This window comes from Macrosteles quadrilineatus, unplaced genomic scaffold (assembly GCF_028750875.1).
Source record: "Macrosteles quadrilineatus isolate MER2022 unplaced genomic scaffold, UCM_ALF_1.0 Scaffold_1__1_contigs__length_201487025, whole genome shotgun sequence".
Lineage (NCBI taxonomy): Eukaryota > Metazoa > Arthropoda > Insecta > Hemiptera > Cicadellidae > Macrosteles > Macrosteles quadrilineatus.
In genome coordinates this window covers 12,088,796-12,115,208 of record NW_026542594.1, presented here as the reverse complement: position 1 = coordinate 12,115,208, position 26,413 = coordinate 12,088,796, and the positions used below count along the sequence as shown (strand labels likewise).

The following is a 26,413-nucleotide window of genomic DNA, read 5'->3' as shown; positions in this document are numbered from 1 at the left end:
CCTTAAGTGGCATTTTGCGGGTTTGCCAAGTTTAGAAAACATCACTAATGCACTAAGATGGGCTCTAGCGCACGATTTGATGTTGGGCAATTAAATTAGACTTTACAACTGTGTAGAAGGTGTGTATCCCTGAATTTATAAATTGCATTCTACACTTATTCACTGCCAAACATAATTCAGTAGAACCTTGATGAACCGAGAATTACACTAGCCTACATAACTTCACTACCCCAAGTAAAATACCAAGATAATTTATATATATAATTGTATTTGAATCGTATAATCTTAGTTTGTTAAAAATGGATTGTATGTTCAACAATAATTGCAGTCCATTATTGTTAAGCGGTATGGTCCCAAACTATTGTTTTTGATTTTAAAACATCACAGTTCATTTGACAAAATTATAGTTGAAGCAGCCCAATGTCAAGTCACGCTTGTGCAATAGTTTGTTTACAAGCTTTCTCCAGACCACGAGGAGGGGAGGGTCTGATAAGCCGACTATTGTTCACCCCCAAGAAGGTCCGACGCTCATTAGTGCCGCTCGGCTGCACTCAGTGGGGAACCCAATACCACAAATCAATCTTTTAAATGAATACAAATATTTGGTAATAATTGTTTTATTAATATTCACCTTGAAATTTAAATAAATTTGGTGTAAAATTTGACAAAAATCAGCCATTTTGACCGATTATTAATACAGTACCAAATACCAATAAAGTAGTACATTCATTGGTAATTAAATAATAGGTACAAATTAACCGATTTTCGTCAAGTTTTACCCCCCTGCTGTGCGCTATGTCACAAAAGCTGATAACGACATGGGTGATTAGTAACCATGGCAACTTGTTGAATGCGTGATGAAGGGAAATCCAAGAAATAGAAGAACAAAGAGAAAGAATAACAACGTTGTTATCTTTATACCTTTTTTACAATTTCCGTTATTGTTATCTTTATGTAAGATTTTATGATTTTGTTTTATAGGTTTATAAAATAATTCTTTTCAACTACGGGAATATCAATTTATAATTTATCAACGTGCTTCTCTTCTGAAACAGCAATACCGGATGCATAATAAAGGTCAATGACCTAAAATATCACGATTGTGCAATATTGTATTTTGATGTTGAAATTAAAATCACGACAAAAGTTTGTATATATATCCATGGTCCCTATAGTTTAATCATTTAATATGTACACAATCAATGCTAAATAATCGTGGTTAGTTCTAACTTTATTTTTTACTATTCAAAGTTTCTACACAGTAAGACAATCCAAAGTCAAACCGGGCAATGAATACCCAAAAAACAACGTATCTTGTCCTGTGATTGGAATACCACTTGCCGGCCAGTCCTTTAGGTTTAGGGAAGTAGTGCAAGTCTATATATAGCTTCAAGGTCTTACCCACCCCTTCCCCCTCTGGTCCTACTTGACTCACTACCCGCGCTCCTTTCGAGGTCATTGCCCAACCCCTCCCACCCTTCTATTGTGTTGCCTTTCTATTGTTTCTATTCTGACTTTTTTTTGGGAAACATTAAATCTATTGTTTACGTAACATCACAGTAGTAGGTTAGATTTTTCTACTTTGAAACAGTACTGTAAAAAAAACTATTACACAGCGCCCCTAGTATCAGGAGCGAGACAAGCACGAGTTGACTTTCATTTGACCATGGTAGTTCTTTTCTGCTTTAAGTCTGTTCGTTCCAGACGAATCTAATCGTAAAGCAAAACACCCGATAACGACTAAACTAGTTATCAGTATTGCATCATACGGCTTCTTTGCCGTTTGCTGTTAGGTCGTTGGAAACGTATTGCTGTAATTTTGTCCTGGGAAACTAATGGTGGCTATGGAGATTTAGTTTTCTGTCCAAAACGTCAAAATATATTGTCTATCCGAAAAAGTCGGATATATAACGGATAGTGTCGGATATCGAATTTGGGCCCGGTTCGGATACGGATATCCGAACCGAACCGAATCCGACCCGATTTTTCGGATATCCGCACACCTCTAGTTGATGTGAGCCACCAACAGATTGTGCTGATCCAAACAGGGCCGTCCAAAGGGGGGGGGGCGCCGTGGCCGAGGGGGCGCCGCGCAGTGGTTATTTGTATTATTAAAATATGCGAATGCGACTGATTATTACTGGGGGGAGGGGGCGCCACAACAACGTTTGCTCCGGGCGCCGCCAACCCTAGGGACAGCCCTGGATCTAAATTACTGATTTCTGTTGAATACAAAATATTTTTTACCAATTCAAACTAATGGATTGACTTATCTTAAGCTATAGCAACTGTATGACCCATCAACTTGGCCAGTAACAAAAAATAAGGTGGAAAATAGAGTTTTAATCACTAGCACATTCTGTGACTCGACTGGCTCACACAACTACGTTCTTTTAGCGAATTTCCCTATAGGGAAGTAAGGACTGTCTTATCACTGTCACTGACTAAATAAAACCTGACAGTGCTGGTCAGCCTTTACAGTTTTAACAAGTTTTATCACTTTTATTCAATTTTAATAATTTGATCAACATGACTAGTTTATACTATTGTGATTCTGACAGTGTTTTAAAGAATCTTTTGACATACCACAATGTATTAATACATTGATGATGTGGTTGCATACAATGACCTGACGAAGTTCTAAGGAACGAAACTAGTTGTCATACCAGCAACTGTGATTGGAAAAGGTAATTCTTCTATTTTATCAATTATTTTATGCGGCACTGCATAGGTGGCAACAGCCATGACAGCAACCATTTTGTGAACTCTCTTTCGCTACACATGACAAAGTTCTCCCACAGGACAAAATATTTCAAGGTTTAAAAGGTTAACAATTTTGGGTTATTAGTAGGCTACTCCAGTAGAGTAAAAATAAAAAACTGGTTTCAGTTTTCAGCTTGTGGTTGCGTTAATTGGAGCGTCAGTATACATCTTATTCTTTCACACAGGCCCTCAGTGTGTACAGCGTATGTTCGCCCCTCACTAATCAATCAGGGATATGTTCTATTTATAGAAAGATATAACTTAGCTGAATACATTAAATAAAGAGAAAATTTTCTTCGATACATACACTACTATTGATAACATATGTTTGCTAATTTATGTTTCAATAATAGACTGGTAAAGTTGATTAAAACAAAGCATAGATGATTTCTTGCTCTCTTAAAATAAAAAATTTAGGTAATAACTAATTAACGAATCCAGTCTTCTGTATAACAGTATTACTTACAGATGATTTTTGTAAAGTCTCTTCCATCGCTGACACATATTCCATGGAACTAGCTAGCTTGTTACGTTTCTTTGCTTCTGCCTTTTCTTTGGCTTTGTTCAATTCACTTTCTAATGATTTCAAGTCTGCTTGGTCATTACTTTGTTTTAATAAGCTCGAAAACTTTTTTGTTTTTTCCCTAAAATATACAAAAACTATAAAGTTTTATTCTCAATTTAAATGAAAGAATGCCTAAGTTAAAATAAGATCAGCCTTTCAATGTCTAAAAAAAACACACAAAGATGCTGAGTATTGTCTACCACCCGATCTACGAGATTTGTGTCACCTAAAGAAATCAAAACAGTTTATCTATTTACCAAAAAATTATATACCAATAGGTGGTTTAACCAATTTTAGCTATCAGGAGTGATAAATCACTTTACCAAAAAACTTGCCTATGATAGCACACACCCTTAAGGCTGGTTACACACTGGCATCGTCTAAATTGTGTCGTCAACATTGTGTACCTACGACATATTTCATGTCATGTCCGAGGGATGTTGTATGTGAAACCAACCCATGTTATCAAGTAAGAGCTTACACACTGTCAGGGATATAATCTCATCTCTGAATTGGACATGTGTCGTGTGAGACATTTTGTACATCAAAGGACTGGCAAATGCACACTGGCATTCATCCCCCAAGAAACAAGTTTATTCGGCTGTCTAAAAAGTATGTTTTGAGTGGTTTTCAAAGCATAAGGTTTTGCTTCATTCTGATTTTGGTAATCCTGAGCAATTACTTGGTCAACCCAAAACTTTTTCATATTTTACTACGGTCATAAGGATGTTCTCAGAAAACAAGAAACATATAATTGAAGCCCCGCAAGGGCATCGTACAGGTTGCCGAGCGATAAAAAGGTTCAAAGTCTACGCGATAACAGTGGCTTGTGTGGATAACAGTGGGAAACGCGCGGAAGGCCAGTTGTGATAGTACCGTTATGTTATGTTATGTTATGTTAGGTTAGGTTAGATTAATTCATATTATTAACCTATCATATAATATAATTCTTATACCTCCAGGATCATTATGTAAATCATTAATAACCTAACCTAACCTTGCGGGGCTTGAATTATATGTTTCTTGTTTTCTGAAAACATCCTTATGACTGTAGTAAAATATGAAAAAGATTGGGGTTGACCAAGTAATTGCTCATAATTACCCTGATTTTTTTAAAACTTGTTTGGTTATTACCGTACGCTGTCCTACTTCAATGTATACCGAGGGTACAAGAAAGTACAAAAAAAAAAACATTCAAATCAAACTCACACAAACTATTTCAAGTCCTACAAGACAGGACTGATGAGAATTATAGTATTGATGACCACTGGAATGAATTAAAAGAAATAATTACGACCGTCTCAAATGAAGAATTCAAACCAATGGAATGACGGAAGAAAAATAAACCATGGTTTAGTAATAGTTTTGAAGATTTAATTCAGCCCCGGGAAAAAAACAAAAAAGTGTTTATTGAGCGGAGCGAGCAAAGCGAGCGAAGCTCTTATACATCGACTTTTATGCATTTCGTAATACGCAAACTCCTCCTAGACGGCTGAATCAATCGTTTTCAAATTTTGGATGGTGATAAAGACCATATCGGTGAGTGCCAACATCTATATGGCGTTAAAAATAACTCTCAGGAATCCGCCCCACTGGGTCTCAAAGATTCAATGTAATCCTTATGGAAGCAGTATTTGACACATAAACAAAAACATATGATCAGCTGTTGACTTTTGAATGCAGTAGATAAAGAAATAGCTGATAGCATTATTCCACAGATATTAGAACAGAAACGGTATGAATCATAAATATAATCAAATGACGACACTAGCTTGAGGTCCGTGACGTAGGAAATGCTAAAGGAAGTACTAAAGGTGAGCAGTCTGGAGTGTGAAAACTGTTTATGACGATTAGATTTAGGTATCTGCATTCCTAAAACTCTATGGGAAGGGAGGAAAACGGGTCCGCGACGTAGGAAGTGGTGAAGGTAGTAGTCAAGGCGAGTTCTGTCCGGAGTGTGGGAACTTTTTATGACTATTAGATTAAGAAATTTGCAATCATAAAATGCCATGGAAAGGGAAGGAAACAGGTCCGTGGCGTTGGAAGTGGCGAAGGAAGTAGTAAAGGCTAGCGGTCCGGAGTATGGGAACTGTTTATGACGATTAGATTAAGGTATCTGCAATCCTATGATGCTATGGGAAGGGAGGGAAACAGGTCTGTGACGTAGGAAGTGGTGAAGGAAGTAGTAAAGGCGAGCAGTCCGGAGTGTGGGAACTGTATATGACGTTTAGATTAAAGTATCTGCAATCATAAAATGCTATGGGAAGGGAGGGAAACAGGTCCGCGACGTAGGAAGTGGCGAAGGAAGTAGTAAAGACGAGCAGTCCGGAGTGTGGGAACTGTTTATGACGATTAGATTAATGTATCTGCAATCATAAAATGCTATAGGAAGGGAGGAAAACGAGTCCGCAAAGGAGGAAGTGATGAAGGAAGTAGTCAAGGCGAGCTTTCCGGAGTGTGGGAACTGTTTATGACGATTAGATTAAGGTATCTGCAATCATAAAATGCTGTGGGAAGGGAGGAAAACAGGTCCGCGACGTAGGAAGTGATGAAGGAAGAAGTCAAGGCGAGCTGTCCGGAGTAAGGGAACTGTTTATGACGATTAGATTAAGGTATCTGCAATCACAAAATGCTATGGAAAGGGAGGGAAACAGGTCCGTGGCGTAGGAAGTGGTGAAGGAAGTAGTAAAAGCGAGCAGTCCGGAGTGTTGGAACTGTTTATGACGATTAGATTAAGGTATCTGCAATCATAAAATGCCATGGGATGGGAGGTAAACAGGTCCTCGACGTAGGAAGTGATGAAGGAAGTAGTAAATGCGAGCAGTCCGGAGTGTGGGAAGTGTTTATGACCATTAGATTAAGGTATTTGCAATCCTATGATGCTATGGGAAGGGAGGGAAACAGGTCCGCGACATAGGAAGTGGTGAAGGAAGTAGTCAAGGCGAGCTGTCCGGAGTGTGGGAACTGTTTATGACGATTAGATTAAGGTATCTGCAATCATAAAATGCTGTGGGAAGGGAGGAAAACAGGTCCACGATGTAGGAAGTGGTGAAGGAAGTAGTCAAGGCAAGCTGTCCGGAGTGTGGGAACTGTTTATGACGATTAGATCAAGGTATCTGCAATCATAAAATGCTATGGGAAGGGAGGTAAACTGGTCCATGAAGTAGGAAGTGGTGAATTAAGTAGTAAATTCAAGCAGTCTGGAGTGTGGGGACTGTTTATGACGATTAGATTAAAGGATCTACAATCCTAAAATGCTATGGGAAGGGAGAGAAAAGGTCCGAGACGGATGAAGAGGTGAAGGCAGTAGTCAAGGTGAGCTCTCCGGAGTGTGGGATCTGTTTATGACGATTAGATTAAGGTATCTACAATCTTAAAATTTTATGGGAAGAGAGGGAAACAGGTCCGCGACGTAAGAAGAGGTGAAGGAAGTAGTAAGGTGAGCAGTGTGGAGTGTGCGAACTGGAAACCATTTGTAGCAGTTAGATTAATGTATCTGCAATGCTGAAATGCTAGGAGAAAGGATGGAAGCATCCCCACGACATAGAAAATGGTGAAAGAAGTAGTAAAGGCTAGCAGTGCGGAGTGTGGGGAATGTTTGTGGCAATTAGATTAACGTATCTAAAATACTAAATTGCTATGGAAAGTTATGAAAACAGGTCCATGATGTAGGAAATTGCTTAGAAAGTAGTAAAGTATGAGCATAGTATGAAAACCGTCTGTGGCAGTTAGATTGATGTATCTTTAATCCAAAAATGCTATGAGAAGGGAAGGAAACAAGAGTCTATGACGTAGGAAATGGTGAAGGAAGTAGTAAGGCTTGCAGTGTAGAGTGTGGGAACTGTCTTTGGCAATTACATTAATGTATCTGCAATCCTAAAATGCTATGGGAAGAGAGGGAAATAGGTCCACGACGTAGGAGGTGGTGAAGGATGTAGTAAAGGTGAGCGTGTTGAGTGTAGGAATGGATAAATGTATCTGCTATGCTAAAACGCTGTGGGAAGAGACTGTAGACTGTAGGTTAAAATAATTACGAAGCACGAATCGATACACATTTCGATACATGTAATCGTTTACAATAGAAATTTACAACTGAGTTGACAACAGCTGATTTTTTCTCCATAGAGGATAAAAACTATTTTTACTTCCTAAAGATGAAAAATGCTACTTTAGACCCGCAACGCATGTATTAAAAACGACTGGTATTACTGCAGTATGACAAAACGATATAATATAAACCCTTGATGGCTCCGCTCAATTTTGTGGATGCCTCTGCGAACGCCACCTAGTTGAGGAATGACTGCAATGAAAGAAGAAATCAATACAATGAACTTAACAAGCAAATCTTTAAGAAACTTAGAGCCAAGAAACAAAAAAATATATCCATACTTATAAAAGGCAAAGCCCTCACTGACTCACTCACTCATCACTAATTCTCCCACTTCACATTTAACTGGGAGGCTGAAATTCGGTACACCGATTCTTTATGTATTAGCTTAGAATAATTCTTTATTCTTTATATATAATTTATGTTACAATAAATTATAAAATCCTATGGTCTGAGCCCAGCCAATTAATAATTTAACTTGAACCCTGGACACACCTGACTGGCAGCAGATCCGAGGCATATAAGGTGTAGTTTTACCCCCCCTCGGAATTAACTCCTTAAAAATGATAGAAAACAAGCATATCCACTTTCTTACGTTAACCTTATGGGGAAAAATAAAATACGATAGCTTGCATATTTCTGAACACATCTTATTAAAACTTGGTATATCCCTTCTTTTAGTTGAGTACTACATGATTATGGTCTAAAATCTCTAGTTTTACATTACAAAAGGGCAGACAGGTAATCTTAAAGTAAATTATCTTAAACACACAACGAAACAACGAAAAATAGAAGTTCAAAATAGAATAACCCTTGCTTCAGCAACCTACTGGTCCATAATTATAACCTTTAGGTCAAAGCTTTTATCAGAAAACGCCAAGGTTAAATAAAATATATCACTCAATAACCTTTCCTGTATTATAGTGTGGCTCTGAGACTTTCATATTTTTTTTACAGCTCATATTTTTTTTTTTTTTATAAGACACTGAGAAGGATCTATGTTAGGATGGTAAGGGATGAATTAGGGTGGAGAATCCGAAAGAACAGGGAACTAAATGACATATATCAATACCCAATATCGTTGCTAGAATAAAGAGCAGAAGACTGAGATGTGCAGGACATGTATGTATGAAGACGAGAAGGTAAGTCTATAATCAAAACTGTAGACCAGTATAACCCAGAATGTAGGAGACCACTCAACAGGCCGATCTTGGGTTGATGAACACTAATTAGCATTATTGTGATATTGGCAATAAAATTAAAATAGAATCTGTTGTACATTCAAACAGTTGGATTCTTAGAAAACAATAAATGCGACATTACCCTGCTTCTTGAAACCTTTTGTCAATTTCTTCCTTTAACTTGACATTTTCTTCTAATTTCTCTTGTATAGCTTTCCACGTCTTTTTTGGATCCTTGCTGTTTTCTAAGTTGCTGACATATGCTATTATTTCTTTGGCTTTCTCTGAAACAGAATTTATCAGGTAAAACTTATCAATAAACCATAAATTAAATGCATAGCTTTTAAAACAGACACTGAAAGCAGGTAAAGGGAGGGGAAGGTTGTGAAGAATTACTCGTTCCTGCCCAGCAAAGAAAAATCTGAGTGAAACTAAAGCAAAAATCATATTGAAGTAACATATCATATTTGAGTAAAACACTCTTCTGCAAACCAGAGAGATTGGGAGGAGTACATCCAACTACTTCCTTCTTGTAACCCTATTAGGCTGTAAATCACGATTTTCGTTTATAACTACACAAACTATCTGACCAGGCGAAAACACAATATCATTTAGCTGCCCAAAATTATCCTTCTGAATACTATGCTTCTATTGAATTGATATGATGAGGTCTTATCTTAGCAATCCTAATATTGTCAATTTAACAACAAAATCAATTTCAAACCCGAAGGTTCATTATCAGTCAGGATCTTCATTGACCAAATTTCAACAGTTGTATTCACCAAAGGGTACATATAGAAGTTTAAATAACACTAAATATTTTACAATAAACACAAATTTTACATATAAAGTAGGGATAAAAACTATGGTTTAAAAATGTAGGTTAACCTCACTTTCACTTGGAAACACGTTGCCGGCAACTGACAGGTTGATAACGGGATTGCAGTTTATTTTGACTACGAGTTTGGTAATTGGTGAAAAAAAATTATATTCTTGATAATAAGTTGTTGGATTGAGGTGGATAGGTGATTTCTTGATTGATTTTACCGAATTTCCCATAAGGAATAAGCTATTACCGTATTGCTCATGGTAAAACCTGGACATATATATATATATATGGCATAGGCCTATACAATTGAAAAAACATCCTTGAATTAAACTAAAGCAAAAATAGGCTATTATAAAATATACACAACATTTAACAAAGAAGAAATGAAGGTTCTCTAAATTTAAAGTTACATTAACATATGATTATTCATATTCATATTTAAACATCTTTATTCATCACTAGCTGTGTGCCCGTTCTACGCACGGGGATCTTATCGTAGTCAGTTGAAACCTTCTTATATTAAGAACAGCAGTTGGTTTGTATATTTTCAGATATGTTGGCAAAACTATTATATATAAACCATCGCAAATACAGTATCTGACAGTTTCAAGCCAAAATAAATGTCACCCGGATCGTGTTGGTCCATATGTTAAATCCAATGATTAAACAAAAAAATGCTTTATAGATCTATTAGGCATAGCCCTAAGGTAGGCCTATAATTGAAAGTTACTTTCTACAATGGTTAAAAGTATTTAAGGTACTACCTCAACCCCACTATTTAACACTTTATTCGGGTTGACATTTTCATTATCAAGGTGCTCTTGTCCTTTCCGTGAAACACTGAGAAATAAGGACATTAATACATTACCAACAGACATACACACAAAAATACAGAACTTAATTAGGGAATTTGCTACGCTTTAAGCATAACAAAGTAAATATAAAATTAGTATTTGAAATATTTTTTAATGTCATCATATTTTATCATACAAATTTATATTTGCTTGGACCGAAGATGACCCGAAATGCTGTCGAAATGACGGCTTAATTTATGAAATGAAGTACTATAGACGATTTAGATTGGTAATTTATAATAAAAATTACCAAAATAGGCCACGAACTATTGATACACAAACAACGTTCAAAGCGTTTGAATAATTCATGATGGTTTGCTGAATAAATGTTTTACTAAAATGTGTTATCGTTTTCTTAGCATAAACTAACATTTTGGAATCCAGACAGAAAAAGCAAATCTTATACAGTTAAGATATCAATTAAATTGAATACGCCTGTAATAAATAAGGTGCAACACCAACGATAACTAATTTGTAGGCCTAAATGACAGTGATGTTTTGGTACGTAAAAATAATTCTTGCTGCTACCAATGGTTCAAAGGAAAAGAACCAGTACCGTACCAAAAACCAACGTTTACGTTTACAGTTAAGAACTATAGTACATCCGACCAATTATATGCGTTAATCGAGGTTATTGATCTCTTGGTTTTGGATTTTCTCGTAAAAAGTTATCGACAATCAAAGTTATTTCCCATTAATTGCTTTATTTGTAGTGACAGGTAGAAAAAATAATCTTGATCCGAACAGCTGTTCGTTATTTCATAGATGATTATGTGATAAAAATTGGACGAAAACTTGACAATGATTGCAAAAAACTGAATTTTTGAACGTCCGTTATTTTATTTACAAAGTAGTGATAGTTTAATGGTTAAAGACACTCTTGCCAATCCAGTGAATACTGAATACATTAAATTGACTTGGATCTTGATTGATATGTACTCTCGTTTTCCTGGAGAAGATAGCGTAAAATGCCATCTTGAGTGTTACAGACAGACAGAAATAGAGATAAGACTCATTCCTGCTTCTTTAATGTATAAAACGTAAAAATAACCTAAAAATATATAATTCTGAGCAATGTACAGACAAAACTCTAATTTTATTTATATAGATAACTCATGTTCGTTGATGGTATAGTGAATAGTGCCAAAATACATAATATAAAAATACTATTTATATTTCTGGGAGGTGGAAAACTTTTCAAAAGAATATACGAGTTTTCAATAAACATGCTTGTTTTTTAATATCAGTGTGGTAGAAAAGTCCCGAAATGGTTTAATATACTTTTTACCAATATAGATAAAGTAATGAGACTTGGTATATCAATAACAGCCATAAATTTCTACTCTTTTAAGCTATTATCACTTTTTTGTCTTTTAAGGGATCAAAAGTCCACGAGGAGTCAGATAAAGTTTTTAAATAGCAGCATAGGTCGATTTAATTAAAGGTCTTATTTAGTAGAACACATTGCTGCAAACCCGAACTCAAACGGACAATTGTGTCAAAAGTGGCAGCCGTTAAAATATTTCTTGCATCAGCCAATTTGAATTTTTGAGCGGCTGCCATTTTTTACTCAGTTGTGCTACATACATACATATCCTCTCCCGCTCCGATTATCTTCGGGTCTGGGTGTTCACTAGGCCTCTCCATCTTCTGCTGTCCTTCCACAATTCCAATTCCTCCACATTCGAAAAGGTCGAAAGGGAGAGCCATTGCCATTGCACTCCTCTTGCTTACACATAAAGTCTCACCTTGTCGACCACTTTCTTCTAAGTCTTCCTCTTGGTCTTCTTCCATCCATTCGAAGTTCACTCATTCTTTTTGGGATTCTTTCATTCTCCATTCATTCTTCTTACGTGGCCGAACCATCTCAGTCTCGTCTTCTCTACTCGTTCTCTTAAACTTTCTTCAACTATTCCTCTTCTCAGCTCTTCATTCCTCATTCTGTCTAACAGTACGTCCAGAGTGCACGCCAATTCAGATATTTTGTTGGTGGCCACAGTGGAAGCAGAAAATACGCCGCCGGTACTGACTCGGTTAGCAAAGAAGCAAGTAATTTGTTGTTATGGAATTGTCAGATGAGGAATTAACGTGTAAAATTATAGCGTCTGAAAATTTTGTTAAGTTACAGCACAGCCAGTGTGAATTGTGTCCATAATAATACACATCTCTTCTCCCATAGCTAGAAATGATAGAGCTTCTTTCTATATTGCGTTGAATGGAGCCCGAAATCACCGAAACTTATTATTAAAATTGGTCATCGTATTGTAAGAAACTGGTGTAACCTAAGCAAATAAAACAATTTTCCTGAAGAGCGTTTAATGGTACCCTAAAAGTAAGGATTGAAAAAAAAATTTAATATTTTACTATAAAAACTTATTAAAAAAATTCATTTAACTAAATAGTATGCGTACGAGCAAAATCTGAATCGGAATCTGAAACCAGCATGAAGAATTCATTCCGGTAATCATTAATTTCCCTGATTAATTGGAAAAAAATTGAATTAATTTCCATTTTTTATTTTTGACCCAATTAACATAAATATTCTCAAAATACAAATAAAACCTGCACATATACGACCAATAACCTATTCTTTTGATACAACCCGCATGTAAATCGGTCCACTAGTATGGTCAGGGTAGCTGTTGTATGCTTAAAATTGTTGCCGCATGTTAAATCTCTACAAGAAAAGTTTAATTTCCATTTAAATTTAATTTTATTTCCAAATTTCCCATATAGGGAATATTAGCTAATTTCCCATATAGGGAATAAGCTATTACCCAGTGTTGGGAAGTAGCGCGCTACAAGTAGCGACGCTACAGTAGCGCGCTACTTTTTTTGTAGCGTTAGCTGTAGCTACGCTACTTTTAAGATTTTGTAGCTTTAGCTGTAGCTAGCTACATTTTCAAAGTAGTTGTAGCGGAGTTTTAGCTACTTTTCTCGCTACATTAACATTGATTGAGATAGTGATTTTTAGACGTTTAAACGTTACCGGTGGTGGCAAGAGAAGCTATTGAATGCTTGCAAGTGATTGACAGGGAAATTAGTAATCAATTTAGTTTCTTTATTGTATCAATTTAGTTTAAACTTGGGTTTTAATGGAAACCAACACTAAACCTTAAAATAATGAGAAAGCTGGTCCATCAACCTTTGCTTCAGCTGTTGATTGTGGTTTATCATCACAAGCCCTTCCTTGGTTAGATTATAATGATTTTTCAAAGGTTTACTAAATGAACGAAGAGGGAATTTCCTGATGAGATTTAAGATATGCCTAGAATACATAATAATTGTAACGAAAAACTCTCCATATAACATGAAACTTGCATTGATAAAGTAGCATACAGTAGTTTGCTCCTGCTAACAGCTCTTGTCAAGGACTATTCCTAGGCTATGCTATTGAAATAATACGAATACCAAGTTCAATTAATAGGAATATATCTGTAGTCCTTGTAAGAACTAGTCTACTATAGCCAACTTGTTACAAAGCCAAGTACACCTAAATGTTATTTTTACTTAACAATTTTCAACATGTTTAAATTAAAAGCCGATTTCAGTATAAGTTGCTGAATACTGTTTTCTGCACCAACGTTTGTTGAAGCACAATTTGACTTATGCATAGTGACAAAGGACGATTTATTGACATTGAAAAGTGTCATCGAACAAGTATAACATATTACTATGGTTAAAAGTTATATCAATGCCGTTTTTAACATTAAAAATACAGAAAGGCAATAAACTCCAATTTCATTAGGCTAGGCTCTGTAACACAAAAAAGTATTTTTAAATAATCGTTTTACAGTTTTATTGTTTTTAATAGTTAATAAAAGACATCTATAAATTAATGTATATTAAAGAAATAAAATGGGCTTTTAAAATGTAGTTTGGTTGTAGGTCCTTTGAACTTAATGAAATTTACTTATAAGATGCTTAAAAATAATACAATATTTAAAAATAAGTACTAAATATGATGGAACACCCAACTAACTTATTTTGGTTCTGTTGTTGTAATGTTAGGTTTATATAGTTGCAATTAATTTTACATTTACCTAATGTGCGTGGAATAAAAGTAACGTCTTTGGAAAAGTAGCTAAAATTGTAGCTGTAGCTACATTTCATTGTAGCTGTAGTTGTAGCTAGCTACTTTCTCTGAACTGTAGCTGTAGCTGTAGCTAAGCTACTTTTTTGGAAATGTAGCAGTAGTTGTAGCTAGCTACATTTTAAAAGTAGCTTCCCCAACACTGCTATTACCGTAGGTCTCATGGTAAGACCTAGACCCGGGACCGATTTACTTTTTTGTTTTGAGGTCCCCAGATGCCAAAAACCCCATCCGTTCAAATTCATATATATTAATTATATATGTGTCTGCTAGCACTATAACTCGAGCAAAAATGATCTGATTTTGATGAAATTCAATTTGGTTTCCCCAATTCACTTTGGCTGAAGTGGGGTAAGGGTACGCACAGGGCAAGTGAACACATTGACTATGAATAAGCCATAAATGAAAAAAAAATTTAATTAATCTTTTTATATTATTTGAAATGTGATCTTTCAGATTTTGAAGCTAGAAACAAGCATTTATCATTATTTATACATGAAAATTAAGTTTTAAAATACCATTGCCTTTTTACTTACTACAAAAGTACCTCCTTCAAATTTTGAATACAAAAAGATACAAAAAAAATTTGAAAATTGGTACACTGATGCTGTTTTGTAAGAGGAATGAAAAAATGTAGTTTGTTTATTTCTAAAATGTATTGCTTAGAAAAAAGGGGGTTACACTTTCCCCGGGCTAAACAGTGGTTGGGGTAAGTGTACTTTCAGCCACGGGGTAAGTGTACATAGCCCCGTCTCTAAAGTTGATAATTGAAAGTTGTGATGGGTCAAATGGTATAGAGAAACTACCACATGCAATATAAATTGGCTTGAGCTGTAAATAAGTAAATAGTTAGTTTACCATCTATTTCCATAGCATATGAACAGTACCTAAATGTTTGTAGGGTTAGTGAAATAGTTATGATAGCCAGATATGAACTATTTAGTAATTATTTGGCGGAATTAGAAAAAAAGGTCATTTAAAGTGCAGAATTCACCTCCAGGTAAGAGGCATTAATACGCATATTTAAAATTGTGTTTTTTTATTCTAACTATTACATTGTTTGTGTCATGTGAAATAAGTTTTTTTACAGCATTTAATTAATTTAAAATAATTTAATAACAAACTAATATTAATACAGTTGAACCTCGTAACAAGACCCTCAATAATAAGTCACCCTAGCTAGATAACAAGTGTCATTTTATTATCCCCTTGAATTTATTTTACCCCTAATCACATGTTATTATAAACCTTGATAACAAGTCTTATTTTATAATCCCCTTGAGAGTCTTGTTAACGAGGATCTACAGTGTAAATGTACAAATTAGCCGTTGTGCGATAATTGAATGCGGACTTCCACGAAAAAGTTCATAACTCCTGAACAGTTGGAGATATTTTAATAAATAAAATACCCCCGCAGCAAACCTGCCAACTAAGCGAATTTCCATGTGTCTGAATTGATTTTCAGTTAAATATATTTTAATAACATTAGGTTTAACGAGTACCTAGGTTTGCTGCTACAAGGAAACTAATAAAGTGTGTTTTTGAGTAAAATATTGATACCTTAGTACAAAATAAATAAATTTTCCAAGTTTGATCAAAATATATCCATAAACAAGCAAACTACAACATTTGACAATATTCTCCATAAGAATAACATGGGAATTTTAAATTTACAATTTTTTTAATTTTCTTCGTTACTAATAATCAAACAAAATTACTTTTATATACTAATTTTTTTTTTAAGCTCTTTAAAAAAGCCTATAGAGATATCGGGAAATTTTGTGTTTTGAGGGTCAAAAGTGAGAAAAACCAATTTTTACCCCATAAAACCCCCGTAAAGCCCCGTTCCCATGGTCCGATTGTGCTGGTTCGCGAACTCATTCAAGTTTATCCCGCTTTACACCTTTAAACCAAATTTCATCAAAATCGGACAAAAATTACTCAAGTTACCGCGTTCACGGACGTATATATATATATATCTAATATATAAAATTCTCGTGTCACAGTGTTTGTCTGCAAACTCCTCCGGAACGACTTCACCGATCGTTATGAAATTTGGTGTGTAAATTCTGTAGGTATGCGAATCGGACGTAAACTATTTCCCGTTTCGAAATTCTTAAAAGGGCTCCGCCCCAGTGGCTCTGGAGTTTCCCATGTTAACCTTATGAGAAATGGAATTAATGAATCTTAACAGCTGTTTCAATTAAACAAGTTGGTTCTGTTCTATGATGTTTAATAGCATTAAAGTTACAAGGATTACCAACAGGGTGCAGCACTATTATTTCTTTTACATTTATGACAACAGCTAATTTGCAACCAAAAGGTGAGTGAGCGTAGCGAACGAGCTCCAACCCAAAGGTGAGTGAGCGTAGCGAACGAACTTCAACCTGGAGGCGAGTTAGCGTAGCGAACGAGCTAACCTGAAGGCAAGTGAGCGCAGCGAACGAGCTCCAACCCAAAGGTGAGTGAGCGTAGCGAACGAACTTCAACCAGGACGTGATTGAGCGATGCGAACGAGATCATCTTGAAAATTAAACGTAACGGTACTTTCTTTCCATCGGTCTGTCTTAGGGGAAACCTATAACTTAGGCGATACGAAGTTCGCCGGGTCAGCTAGTATATATATATATATATATACATATATTAAAATTTGAACGAATGGTGTTTTTGTCCTCTGGGGACATCAAAATGATAAAGTAAATCGGTCCCGGGTCTAGGTCTTACCGTGCCACATACGGTAATAGCTACCCCCCAAATCCCCCCCCCCTATCATTGTAAATCCCCCTATAGGGAAATTCGCTAAAACCATTTTAATCAGCACATTCTAAGCTATACTTCACTTGTCCCAGATTTCACCTTTAAATGAGTATAAGGAGGGGTGCGTACACTTACCCCACTTCACCCTACTGCAACTCTGTACTCAGTGTGATCAATGACATGATTGTAAATCTTGCTGGTGTGCTGCAACGCTCACAGAATTATTGCTTGCGATTTGTTTATGATTTAAGACGCTTTGGGCACATCACACCTTCAACATTGATTCAAAATATTTAAGTTAAATTATCAGAGGTTAGTAAAAATCACTTTGTTAGCATTTTAATTTTTTTTTAATAGATTGCCAAGAAAATATTTTGGAAGTGACTTTAGCTTTGTTGCTGAAGGTAGTTTGATGACTTTGCGCACTGCATCTTTCACGTTGTGCATACCCCAACATGGACACACAGTACATGGTAGCACAGTACAGGGCCTTTGTTGTAACTACCTGCCGTCATTATAACTGTCTACCTCTATCATAAAAATGAATGGCAGCTATCCTCGGTTTGTGGCGGCACTCAAAAAATTGTACTTGGAGAGTATGGCCTCGGCTGATGCGTCCTAGGACTGTTTTGGCGCTTGCATAACTCCTGACTGAGTAAGTGAGTTTGTAAGTCATTTTGTTTGATAATTTTAGTTATTTAATTTGTTTTTAAATAATGCTTAGGTATAAATTTATTATTTTATTTATATATTTATTTTATATTTAAATATATATTATTTATACGTAGGTTAAGTGTAATGTGGGCCATATGACCCTAACTTTGCCTGTTAAAATAATATATTTATATTTCATCTCAAAAGTACATCCTCATTTTTGGTGCATTTAAAAAAAATAAATGATGTCTGGTTGTATGGAGACAGTGATTGACGCCTGATGTAAACATTCAATCCAGATATGGTCTCTAGAAAATATTAAACGTCAGCTTCACAAGTTTTTTTTATTAATTTAAAGGTTTGAAATAAAAGTCTTTTGGAATACATTTCGTTATTAACTCCATCAACTAAATAATAGTCGTTCATATATATTACTCAGTAGACTATCCATATAATGATAATAATCGTAATATTAAAATCATTATAATAAAATATTAATAATAAATTATGGATATTATTTAATAGGTGGGTCGCAAAACAAAATCCAGGATGAAGATGGGTCCCCAGACCAAAAGTTTAAGAACCGCTGGTATAGATGGATATGGAATCAATATTAAATACACAACAGACTCCAACATACTGTTTTAGGTAACAAACAAAATAATAAAACTTACCATCCATTTCTTTAAACAGTTCATTGTATAATTTCACAGCTTCATTGCCAAGAGTCTTGATGTCTGTGACTGAGACATTCACCACTGCCACTGGCTTTTTGGTTGAATCGAAAGCGGCTAAAACAGTAACATTGGATGTTTTCAGTTATGTCAATTTACATTTAGGAAACCATTATATTAAAATAAAGACAACTAAATTAGGTGAACGGGAGATGATCACAGTGTTGTTCGTCAAATACGTCATAAAGAGAGGCTAATGGGATTTGCCATGATTCTGATGTGAACAGATTTCAATACAAATTAGAAATAAGTTTTAGAATTGAATAAAAATACAGGATAATAGTACGATATCCTACTAATATTATAAATGAGAAAGTTTGGATGGATGGATGTATGGATGTATGGATGTATGGATGTATGGATGTATGTTTGTGACAAGTGAACGCGAAAAATACTGGTCGGATTGGGCTGAAATTTGGCATGATGATAGCTCACATTCCCGATTAACATATAGGCATATTCTTATTTCAAAAATCCTTTCGGGCTCCGCCCCAGTGGCTCTGGAGTTTCCCATGTTAACCTTATGAGAAATGGAATTATTGAATCTTAACAGCTGTTTCAATTTTAACAAGTTGGTTCTGTTCTGTGATGTTCAATAGCATTAAAGTTACAAAAATTACCAACAGGGTGCAGCACTATTATTTCTTTTACATTTATGACAACAGCTAATTTGCAACCAAAAGGTGAGTGAGCGTAGCGAACGAACTTCAACCTGGAGGCGAGTTAGCGTAGCGAACGAGCTAACCTGAAGGCAAGTGAGCGCAGCGAACGAGCTCCAACCTAAAGGTGAGTGAGCGTAGCGAACGAGCTCCAACCTAAAGGTGAGTGAGCGTAGCGAACAAACTTCAACCAGGACATGATTGAGCCATGCGAACGAGATACAGTAATCTTGAAAATTAAGAAGTTAAACGGGGCAAAGCCCGCGGGTTACAGCTAGTAAATATATATCACCTATTAAGATATATAAAGTATATAAAAAAAAAACGTTGATTTTATAATGTCCGTGGTAATGGAAATTAACAGAAACCAAAAACCATATTCGAATTCGCAAAAACAAACTGGAAGTTGATTTAGATTCTTTGAACACTTTTAAATATACTTACAAGTTGACCCTATTTATTTTACCAAAAGTTTTGGCCTGGAATTTTTTGATTTTGAACCTGAACTACTCAGAACTATCATCCTTATAGTTATTTATAAGGATTGCTAGACACCCTAAATTGCTCTCGAGGGAGAATTGTACATGAATTTTGATGAGCGGGGATTTCGTATGTTTTCAATAAAGCTCCCGGATTGGCTATAACCACAGCCACCTCTAATACAAGGCCGCGACGTTCGAACTGGCAACGCCGCAATCACACCCCCTCTGCGTCCGTCTTCACACGCGCTAGGCCATGAACATCAATGAGAGTATTGCTGCTCTGTATCATTGAATGAAAGTATTTAAATACGTAATAACATATTTTAGTATATTTTAAGGTATGGTAAAATAGACAAAATTGTAATCTAGGTTGTTTATTTAGTGATAAATTGCAACATACCGCAATATGTCTAAAACTAAAAATATACAAACATAATGTTTTTGGTTGCATTTACCGTATTGTAAGTAAGATGAATGTGGAAATATAGATGAACTTTAAATATTTCCTTTGTTAATTTGATAATCTACACTATTATATAACAATCTCATGGTGTCTGTATATATGTGTATTATTAAACATAGTAAAAACTAATAGACAGACTGTGCTTAAATTTTACAAAATAAAGCTACTATACCAAAAATGGTTATACAGTAGGACTAACTTATTGCCACTTCAATATTTGTAGAGACTTTGGGATTTGTAGAGACTAACATCTAACAATTCGTTCAAATAAAATTAATTTTAAATTTTTAATAGGAATATTATGTTTTAGTCTACCTGAGGAAACCATAAGTTAGCGACAACAAAATTTGAAGTTTTCATTTTGAAGGCATACTGACTAAATAATTTATTTTCTTTGAATAATTACTAAGAAAAACGTTTGCCATATTGTAAACGATTTCAGAAGCTAGGCCTCCATATGGCTTTCCACACTATTAATAGAATTTTTTATCACATCAACATTCAGACTGGATTCGGAGACTATGATGCTTTTATTGTTATATGGTGCAGTAGGTTACATATTTTTTTACTAGTAGGCCTACTTAACAGAAACACCGGCTTATTTCTTTGAAGTGGCATTTATTTAAGTTATTTTAATCACTTAACAACAGCATTTATCAATAAGATAGACAAATAAATAAGGAAAAAGTACGGTATTACTACCTAAAACTTGCTTCTCGCGTCTATATTTACACGAATCATTGTCTTATTCTTACATTTTTTAACAAATTTAATCTAAGCTCATATTCGTGAAAAATGTTTCACACAAAAACGAGAATATTTTTAAGATGTCTAATTTGATCGAAGAATATCAGAAAGCAATTGTTGCTTACGCGGTGGATCAAATAGAATCTTAGAACACTGTATGTATTATTCATTTTTAATTGAGCTATCGTAATTATTCTTGCATCCAGGCACATCACATCTATCTGGCATGCTGTAGTAAGAAGTTTAACGTCATTACTAATGATTAAAGGTAGTAGAAACGCGATTATGTACGTAGAGTACGCGACTCCTCCATTCACTGTAATGGTAAAACGACCAAACGCCAAGACACTGATGCGACGTTGCCGCTTTTCACTCGCCGTGGCCTTGTATTAGAGGTGGCTGTGCTATAACTCATCACGCCACTATTCCCTCCATGCATCAACCGCTGATCCAAAAGTTTATTTGTTCTCCAATTCTCAAGATTCCATTAAACCGTAACCATCTAGTCGGCCGGGTTTTATTTCACTCCAAAATGGTGTTGTTATTTTAATATTACACCCCAAACGTTCCAGGTACAAAAAAAACTTTAAAATGCCAGCTTTAAAATTAGCCATAGTTGAGTATTCTACGTTCCTTGGTAATACGTATATTAAGCTGTAGATTTGATCCAATCATTTTTGGACATCGTGTACATATGTATACAGGATGTCCATAAAAAACGTTTCAGGACTTTGGGAAATGAATCCTCATACTAAAAGGAAGAAAAAAGTTTATGTGAAGGTACGTCCAAAAATGCACATTTACCCAGTTATCCGCCATTTTGTTTTTTATACAAAAATATTTTTATATGTGAAGGTTTTCATTCGATGATTATCAAATTTGGTAACCATGTTAACATACGGAAGACCTCTAAAAGAAAAAAATAATAAAGTTGTTCCGATTGTAAATTTCAAAATGGCGGCCGTTTGAATTTTTCTAACATAAATAACTATCGATCACCCAGAACAGAACTATCAGGAAGTCTGGGACAATACTGTACCATCTTCCAGGCAGAAATCTATGGCATCTTGGCTTGTGCCAACCTAGGACTAGCCAGACGGTACCAAGACAAAAGGATAGTGATTTTATCTGATTGTCAGGCTGCTCTCAAAGCTCTTGACTCAAATGAAGTCACTTCAAAACTGGTCTGGGGAGTGTTTCAACACCCTCTGCAGACTTGCATCACAGAACTCTGTAACTCTCGGCTGGGTCCCAGGCCATGTAGGCATTGGCGGCAACGAGAGTGCAGACAAGTTGGCAAAAAAAGTTGCGAGCATTCCACTCTTTGGACCAGAGCCATTTTGTGGCATTAGCAAAGCGGCCGCTAAACATGTAATCAACAAATGGTCCAGGGGACAACACCTTGAGCGTTGGCGTAATTATCCTGGACAATCACTTGGCAAAAAACTGCTCTCAGAACCTAGCACCCTCTTCACTTGCTGGCTGCTAAAGCTGGGGAGAGGGCAGGTCAAGCAGGTACTTGCTCTTATCACTGGACACGGCCATTTTAGGAAACATCTCCACACTCCAGGAATTGTCAATGACAAGCAGGAGTGTCGACTTTGTAACCAGTCCGATGAGACTGCAAAACACATTATTTTGGACTGCGATGGACTACGGGCTAGGAGAAGGGCTCTGTTTGGTCTAAAGCAGCCAGGTGAGGAACCAGACGCTAACATTGGGCAAAAGCTCCTGCACCTAGTTAGGGACACAGGCATAGGCTTACCCAGTTAGTGGCAAGTGGGATGCACAATAAGCTTCGGTTGACGTGCTTGGACCATGAGTCCACCCTCTTACAATCAATCAATCAACTTAAATAACTCAAAAACGGCTAATTCTATGAAAAAATGCCAAGAATACTTTTTTTTATCATTTTCAATTCCCTAGATCAAACAATACCGAGATCAAAAAGATCGGACAGAAGATAACTGAAATATAACGTTTTTGGGGTCAAAATAAGGCAAAATTAAGGGTTCCCCGACTAACTTTGCCTTATTTTTACACAAAAAACGTTATATTTCAGTTACCTTTTGTCCGATCTTTTTGATCTTGGTATCGTTTGATAGGGAATTGAAAATGCTCAAAAAAAGTATTCTTGGCATTTTTTCATAGAATTAGCCGTTTTTGAGTTATTTAAGTTGGAAAAATTCAAACGGCCGCCATTTTGGAATTTACAATCGGAACAACTTTATTATTTTTTTCTTTTAGAGGTCTTCTGTATGTTAACATGGTTACCAAATTTCATAATCATCGAATGAAAGCCTTCACAGATAAAAATGTTTTTGGGTAAAAAATAAAATGGCGGATAACTGGGTAAATATGCATTTTCGGACATACCTTCACATAAACTTTTTTCTTCCTTTTAGTATGAGGATTCATTTCCCAAAGTCCTGAAACGTTTTTTATTGACACCCTGTATATACAGGGTGTTTGTGAACTCTCTCGAAAAAATTCACAGGATTATTCCTTGGGTTAATACTTGCATATTTTACATTATAAACATGGGTCGCCGGAGCCTTGTTTTCCGTCTGTCTGTCTGTATGTGTTTTTTATAAATAACCTTATAACTCGAGTTTGAATCGAGGAACAAACTTTAAATTTGACACACTTGTGTATTTTAACGTGGTACAAAAACATGCAAAATTTCATTTCGTTGACTATAGCCGTTTCAAAATGGCGGCCATCTAAAATCTTTGACCTCAAATTAAATAAAAACCACTAGAGTTACAAAAAAACACAAGAATAACAAAATGTAGGAAATTTAATGCCAAATCAACTGACACCTAGATCTTAAAGATCGGACAACAAACAGCTGAGTTATTATTTTTTTTAATAATTAATAATTTCTTTACTGGCTTTTAATTGTTATTGTTTATTCTTTAAAATCATCTGATACAGAGTACATTACGTAACCTTAAACAGATCTCAATATTTAAGGTAAAAAGGACACTTAATACATTTACCATACAGAAAAAAAACTAAATGTTGTTGTTAGGGCAAACCAGCTGTCTTACATTGTAACAAATTAGAAATGATCAGATGATTTTAAAGAATAAACAATACAATACAATACAATACAATACAATATTCTTTATTGTTAATTCGTCAAGAATTACAATAGTGTCAATACAATAGTGAATTGTACATGTTAATTTTCATAAAATTCCTTTATTGAGTAGAAGGGTCTTGCGATTAGCCACTTCTTCAACTCCTGGTGTAGCTTGTTGCCAGTCAGGTCTCTCAGGTAGTCAGGTAGATGGTTCCTCAGCTTGCAGCCGGTGTAGGAAGGTTTTTTCTCCCAAAGAGTTGTTCGGTGAACTGGTAGTGCAAATTTGGAGCCATGACGGGTGTTGTAGTGGTGCAGGTCTTGGTTTCTTGGGGGGTTTATTTCATTCACATACTTTATAGATTCAAGTATGTAGAGAGACACCACTGTGAGGATTCCTAGGTTTGCGAATGCTAGTCTGCAAGTCTGTGGTGGGACAAGGTTGGCGAGGGCTCTTATGGCTTTCTTTTGAAGGACGAGAATTCGATTCATATTTTTTGTTGAAGTTCCTCCCCACACTGTCAAGCCATATCTAAGATGCGACTCTACCAGTGCGAAGTAAGCTGTTTTGGCCACGGAGAGTCCGCCTATGTAGTTTATTCTTCTGACGACATATATTCCAGTACTGATTTTTTTGCTTAAGTGGTTGATGTGCTCTTTCCATGTTAGTTTGTTATCAAGGATAACACCGAGAAATTTTGTGTGGTTTTCTATTGTTACATCCTCTAATTGAGGGACTATGTCTTTTTTCTTACTGAAATTCAGAGTTGTAGTTTTTGTGGGGTTTATTGCTAAGTCATTGTTCTTTGAGTAGAGGATAGCTTTATTTAGGATCGATTTTGAATTAAGGTAAAGGTTTTGGGCTGTGTTGTCCTTGATCAAAATGGTTGTGTCATCTGCATACATGATTGCAACAGCATTTTCACTCTCAATTTGTTTGGGGAAGTCATTAGTCAATAAGATGAATAGAATCGGGCCTAATACAGAGCCTTGTGGAACTCCTCTCGTCTGCTTGCTTTTTGAAGATTTGAAACTTTCTGTGACTTCATTTGATGAGTTTTTCAGTTCCACAACTTGTGAACGTCCCGTTAGGTAGCTTTTGAACCATTCTAGCGCAGAGTTTCTTATACCGAGTCTTTCGAGTTTCTTGCATATCAGGTCGTGGCCCAGGCAGTCAAAAGCTTTACTGTAATCAAGGAAGATGGCGGAAATGTATTGTTCGTTTTCTATCTGGTCTAGGACGTACTCAATTAGTGCTGTTATAGCTGAGGATGTAGATTTATTCTTCCGAAAGCCATGTTGGCTGTCAGTTAAGAGTTTGTTATCATTAAGATGTGCCATTAATCTAGCCAGAGCAATTTTTTCTATGATTTTAGAGAAACTGGAGATGAGAGAGATGGGCCTGTAGTTTTGAGCATTTTCAGTTGGTCCTTTTTTATGTTTGGGGTATATTTTACTGACTTTTATGGCGGATGGGAATTTGCCTTCTTTAAATGATTTATTTATAAGATAAACCAGAGGAGAGATGAGTTCTTGAGAGCAGTGCTTTATCATCTTAGATGAAAACTCGTCCATTCCACTTGATGTTTTGGCTTTTAGGGAGTTTATTATCGTTTTAACTTCTTTATAGGATGTTGAAGTTAGGGTAAGGTGTATTGGGCAGACTGGTTCCTCTCCATTCAGCACTGTTTCAGGGTCTATAACGATTGCTCTGTTTTGGTCAAGGGTATTTTCTGCTATATTTGAGAAGAATGTGTTGAAGTGTTCGGCCATTTCTTTTGTGTCGTTTGTGAGTTTGCCATTTATTTCTAATTCTGTAAGGGTTTTCTCTTCACATTTTCCTTTTCTTTCCTTGTTTATAACTTGCCATAGTGCTTTTGGTTTGTTGTCAGCTTGTTCTATGAAGCTAGCTGTTGAGGACATTTTTAGGTTTCTTAGTTTCATGTCGTATATCCTTTTTCTATTAATCATTTCTAATTTGTCTTCATTTCTGTTTGTTAACTCAAATTTTTGCAGAGCTTTCAAAAAGTTCTCTTTAAGGTATTTTGCTTCAGGATCGTAGTACTTCATATGTTTTTTATTTGTACTAATTTTAGTTTTCTTTAATGGGCATGTATAATCCAATGCTGTTTGAAGAATATTATGAAATTTGTTGTAGGAGGTTTCAAGATTCGGTGAAGAGTAAACATGTTCCCAATTTTGTAGATGGAGGTGAGCTTTTAGATTGTTAAGGTTTGTGTTGTTTAGGCTTCTTTTCATTACAAATCTTTGGGAAGTGTCTTCTTGGTGTGTTTTCAGCAGGCATAGCTGCGCAGTGTGGTCAGATAGACCAGTATGCACAACTTGTCCAGTAATATACGCATATGGTATGTTTGAGCATATACAGTCTATTGAAGTGGCTGTGTCATGGGTTATTCTGGTGGCCTCTAGAGGAAATCT

At 35.7% G+C, this 26,413-nt stretch overlaps 1 protein-coding gene across 2 annotated transcripts in view; it reads right to left on the bottom strand.

Annotated features, from left to right (window-relative positions):
- Positions 1-26,413, bottom strand: part of LOC129004092 (MICOS complex subunit Mic60-like) — a 121,179-nt gene that overhangs the window by 29,869 nt on the left and 64,897 nt on the right. For both annotated transcript variants that reach the window (XM_054432489.1, XM_054432497.1), the window contains 3 exons: positions 18,479-18,595; positions 8,760-8,901; positions 3,230-3,407 (listed from right to left, as the gene is read on the bottom strand). In XM_054432489.1, the coding sequence (XP_054288464.1) occupies positions 3,230-3,407; positions 8,760-8,901; positions 18,479-18,595 (437 nt within the window). The remainder of the gene's footprint in view (positions 1-3,229; positions 3,408-8,759; positions 8,902-18,478; positions 18,596-26,413) is intronic.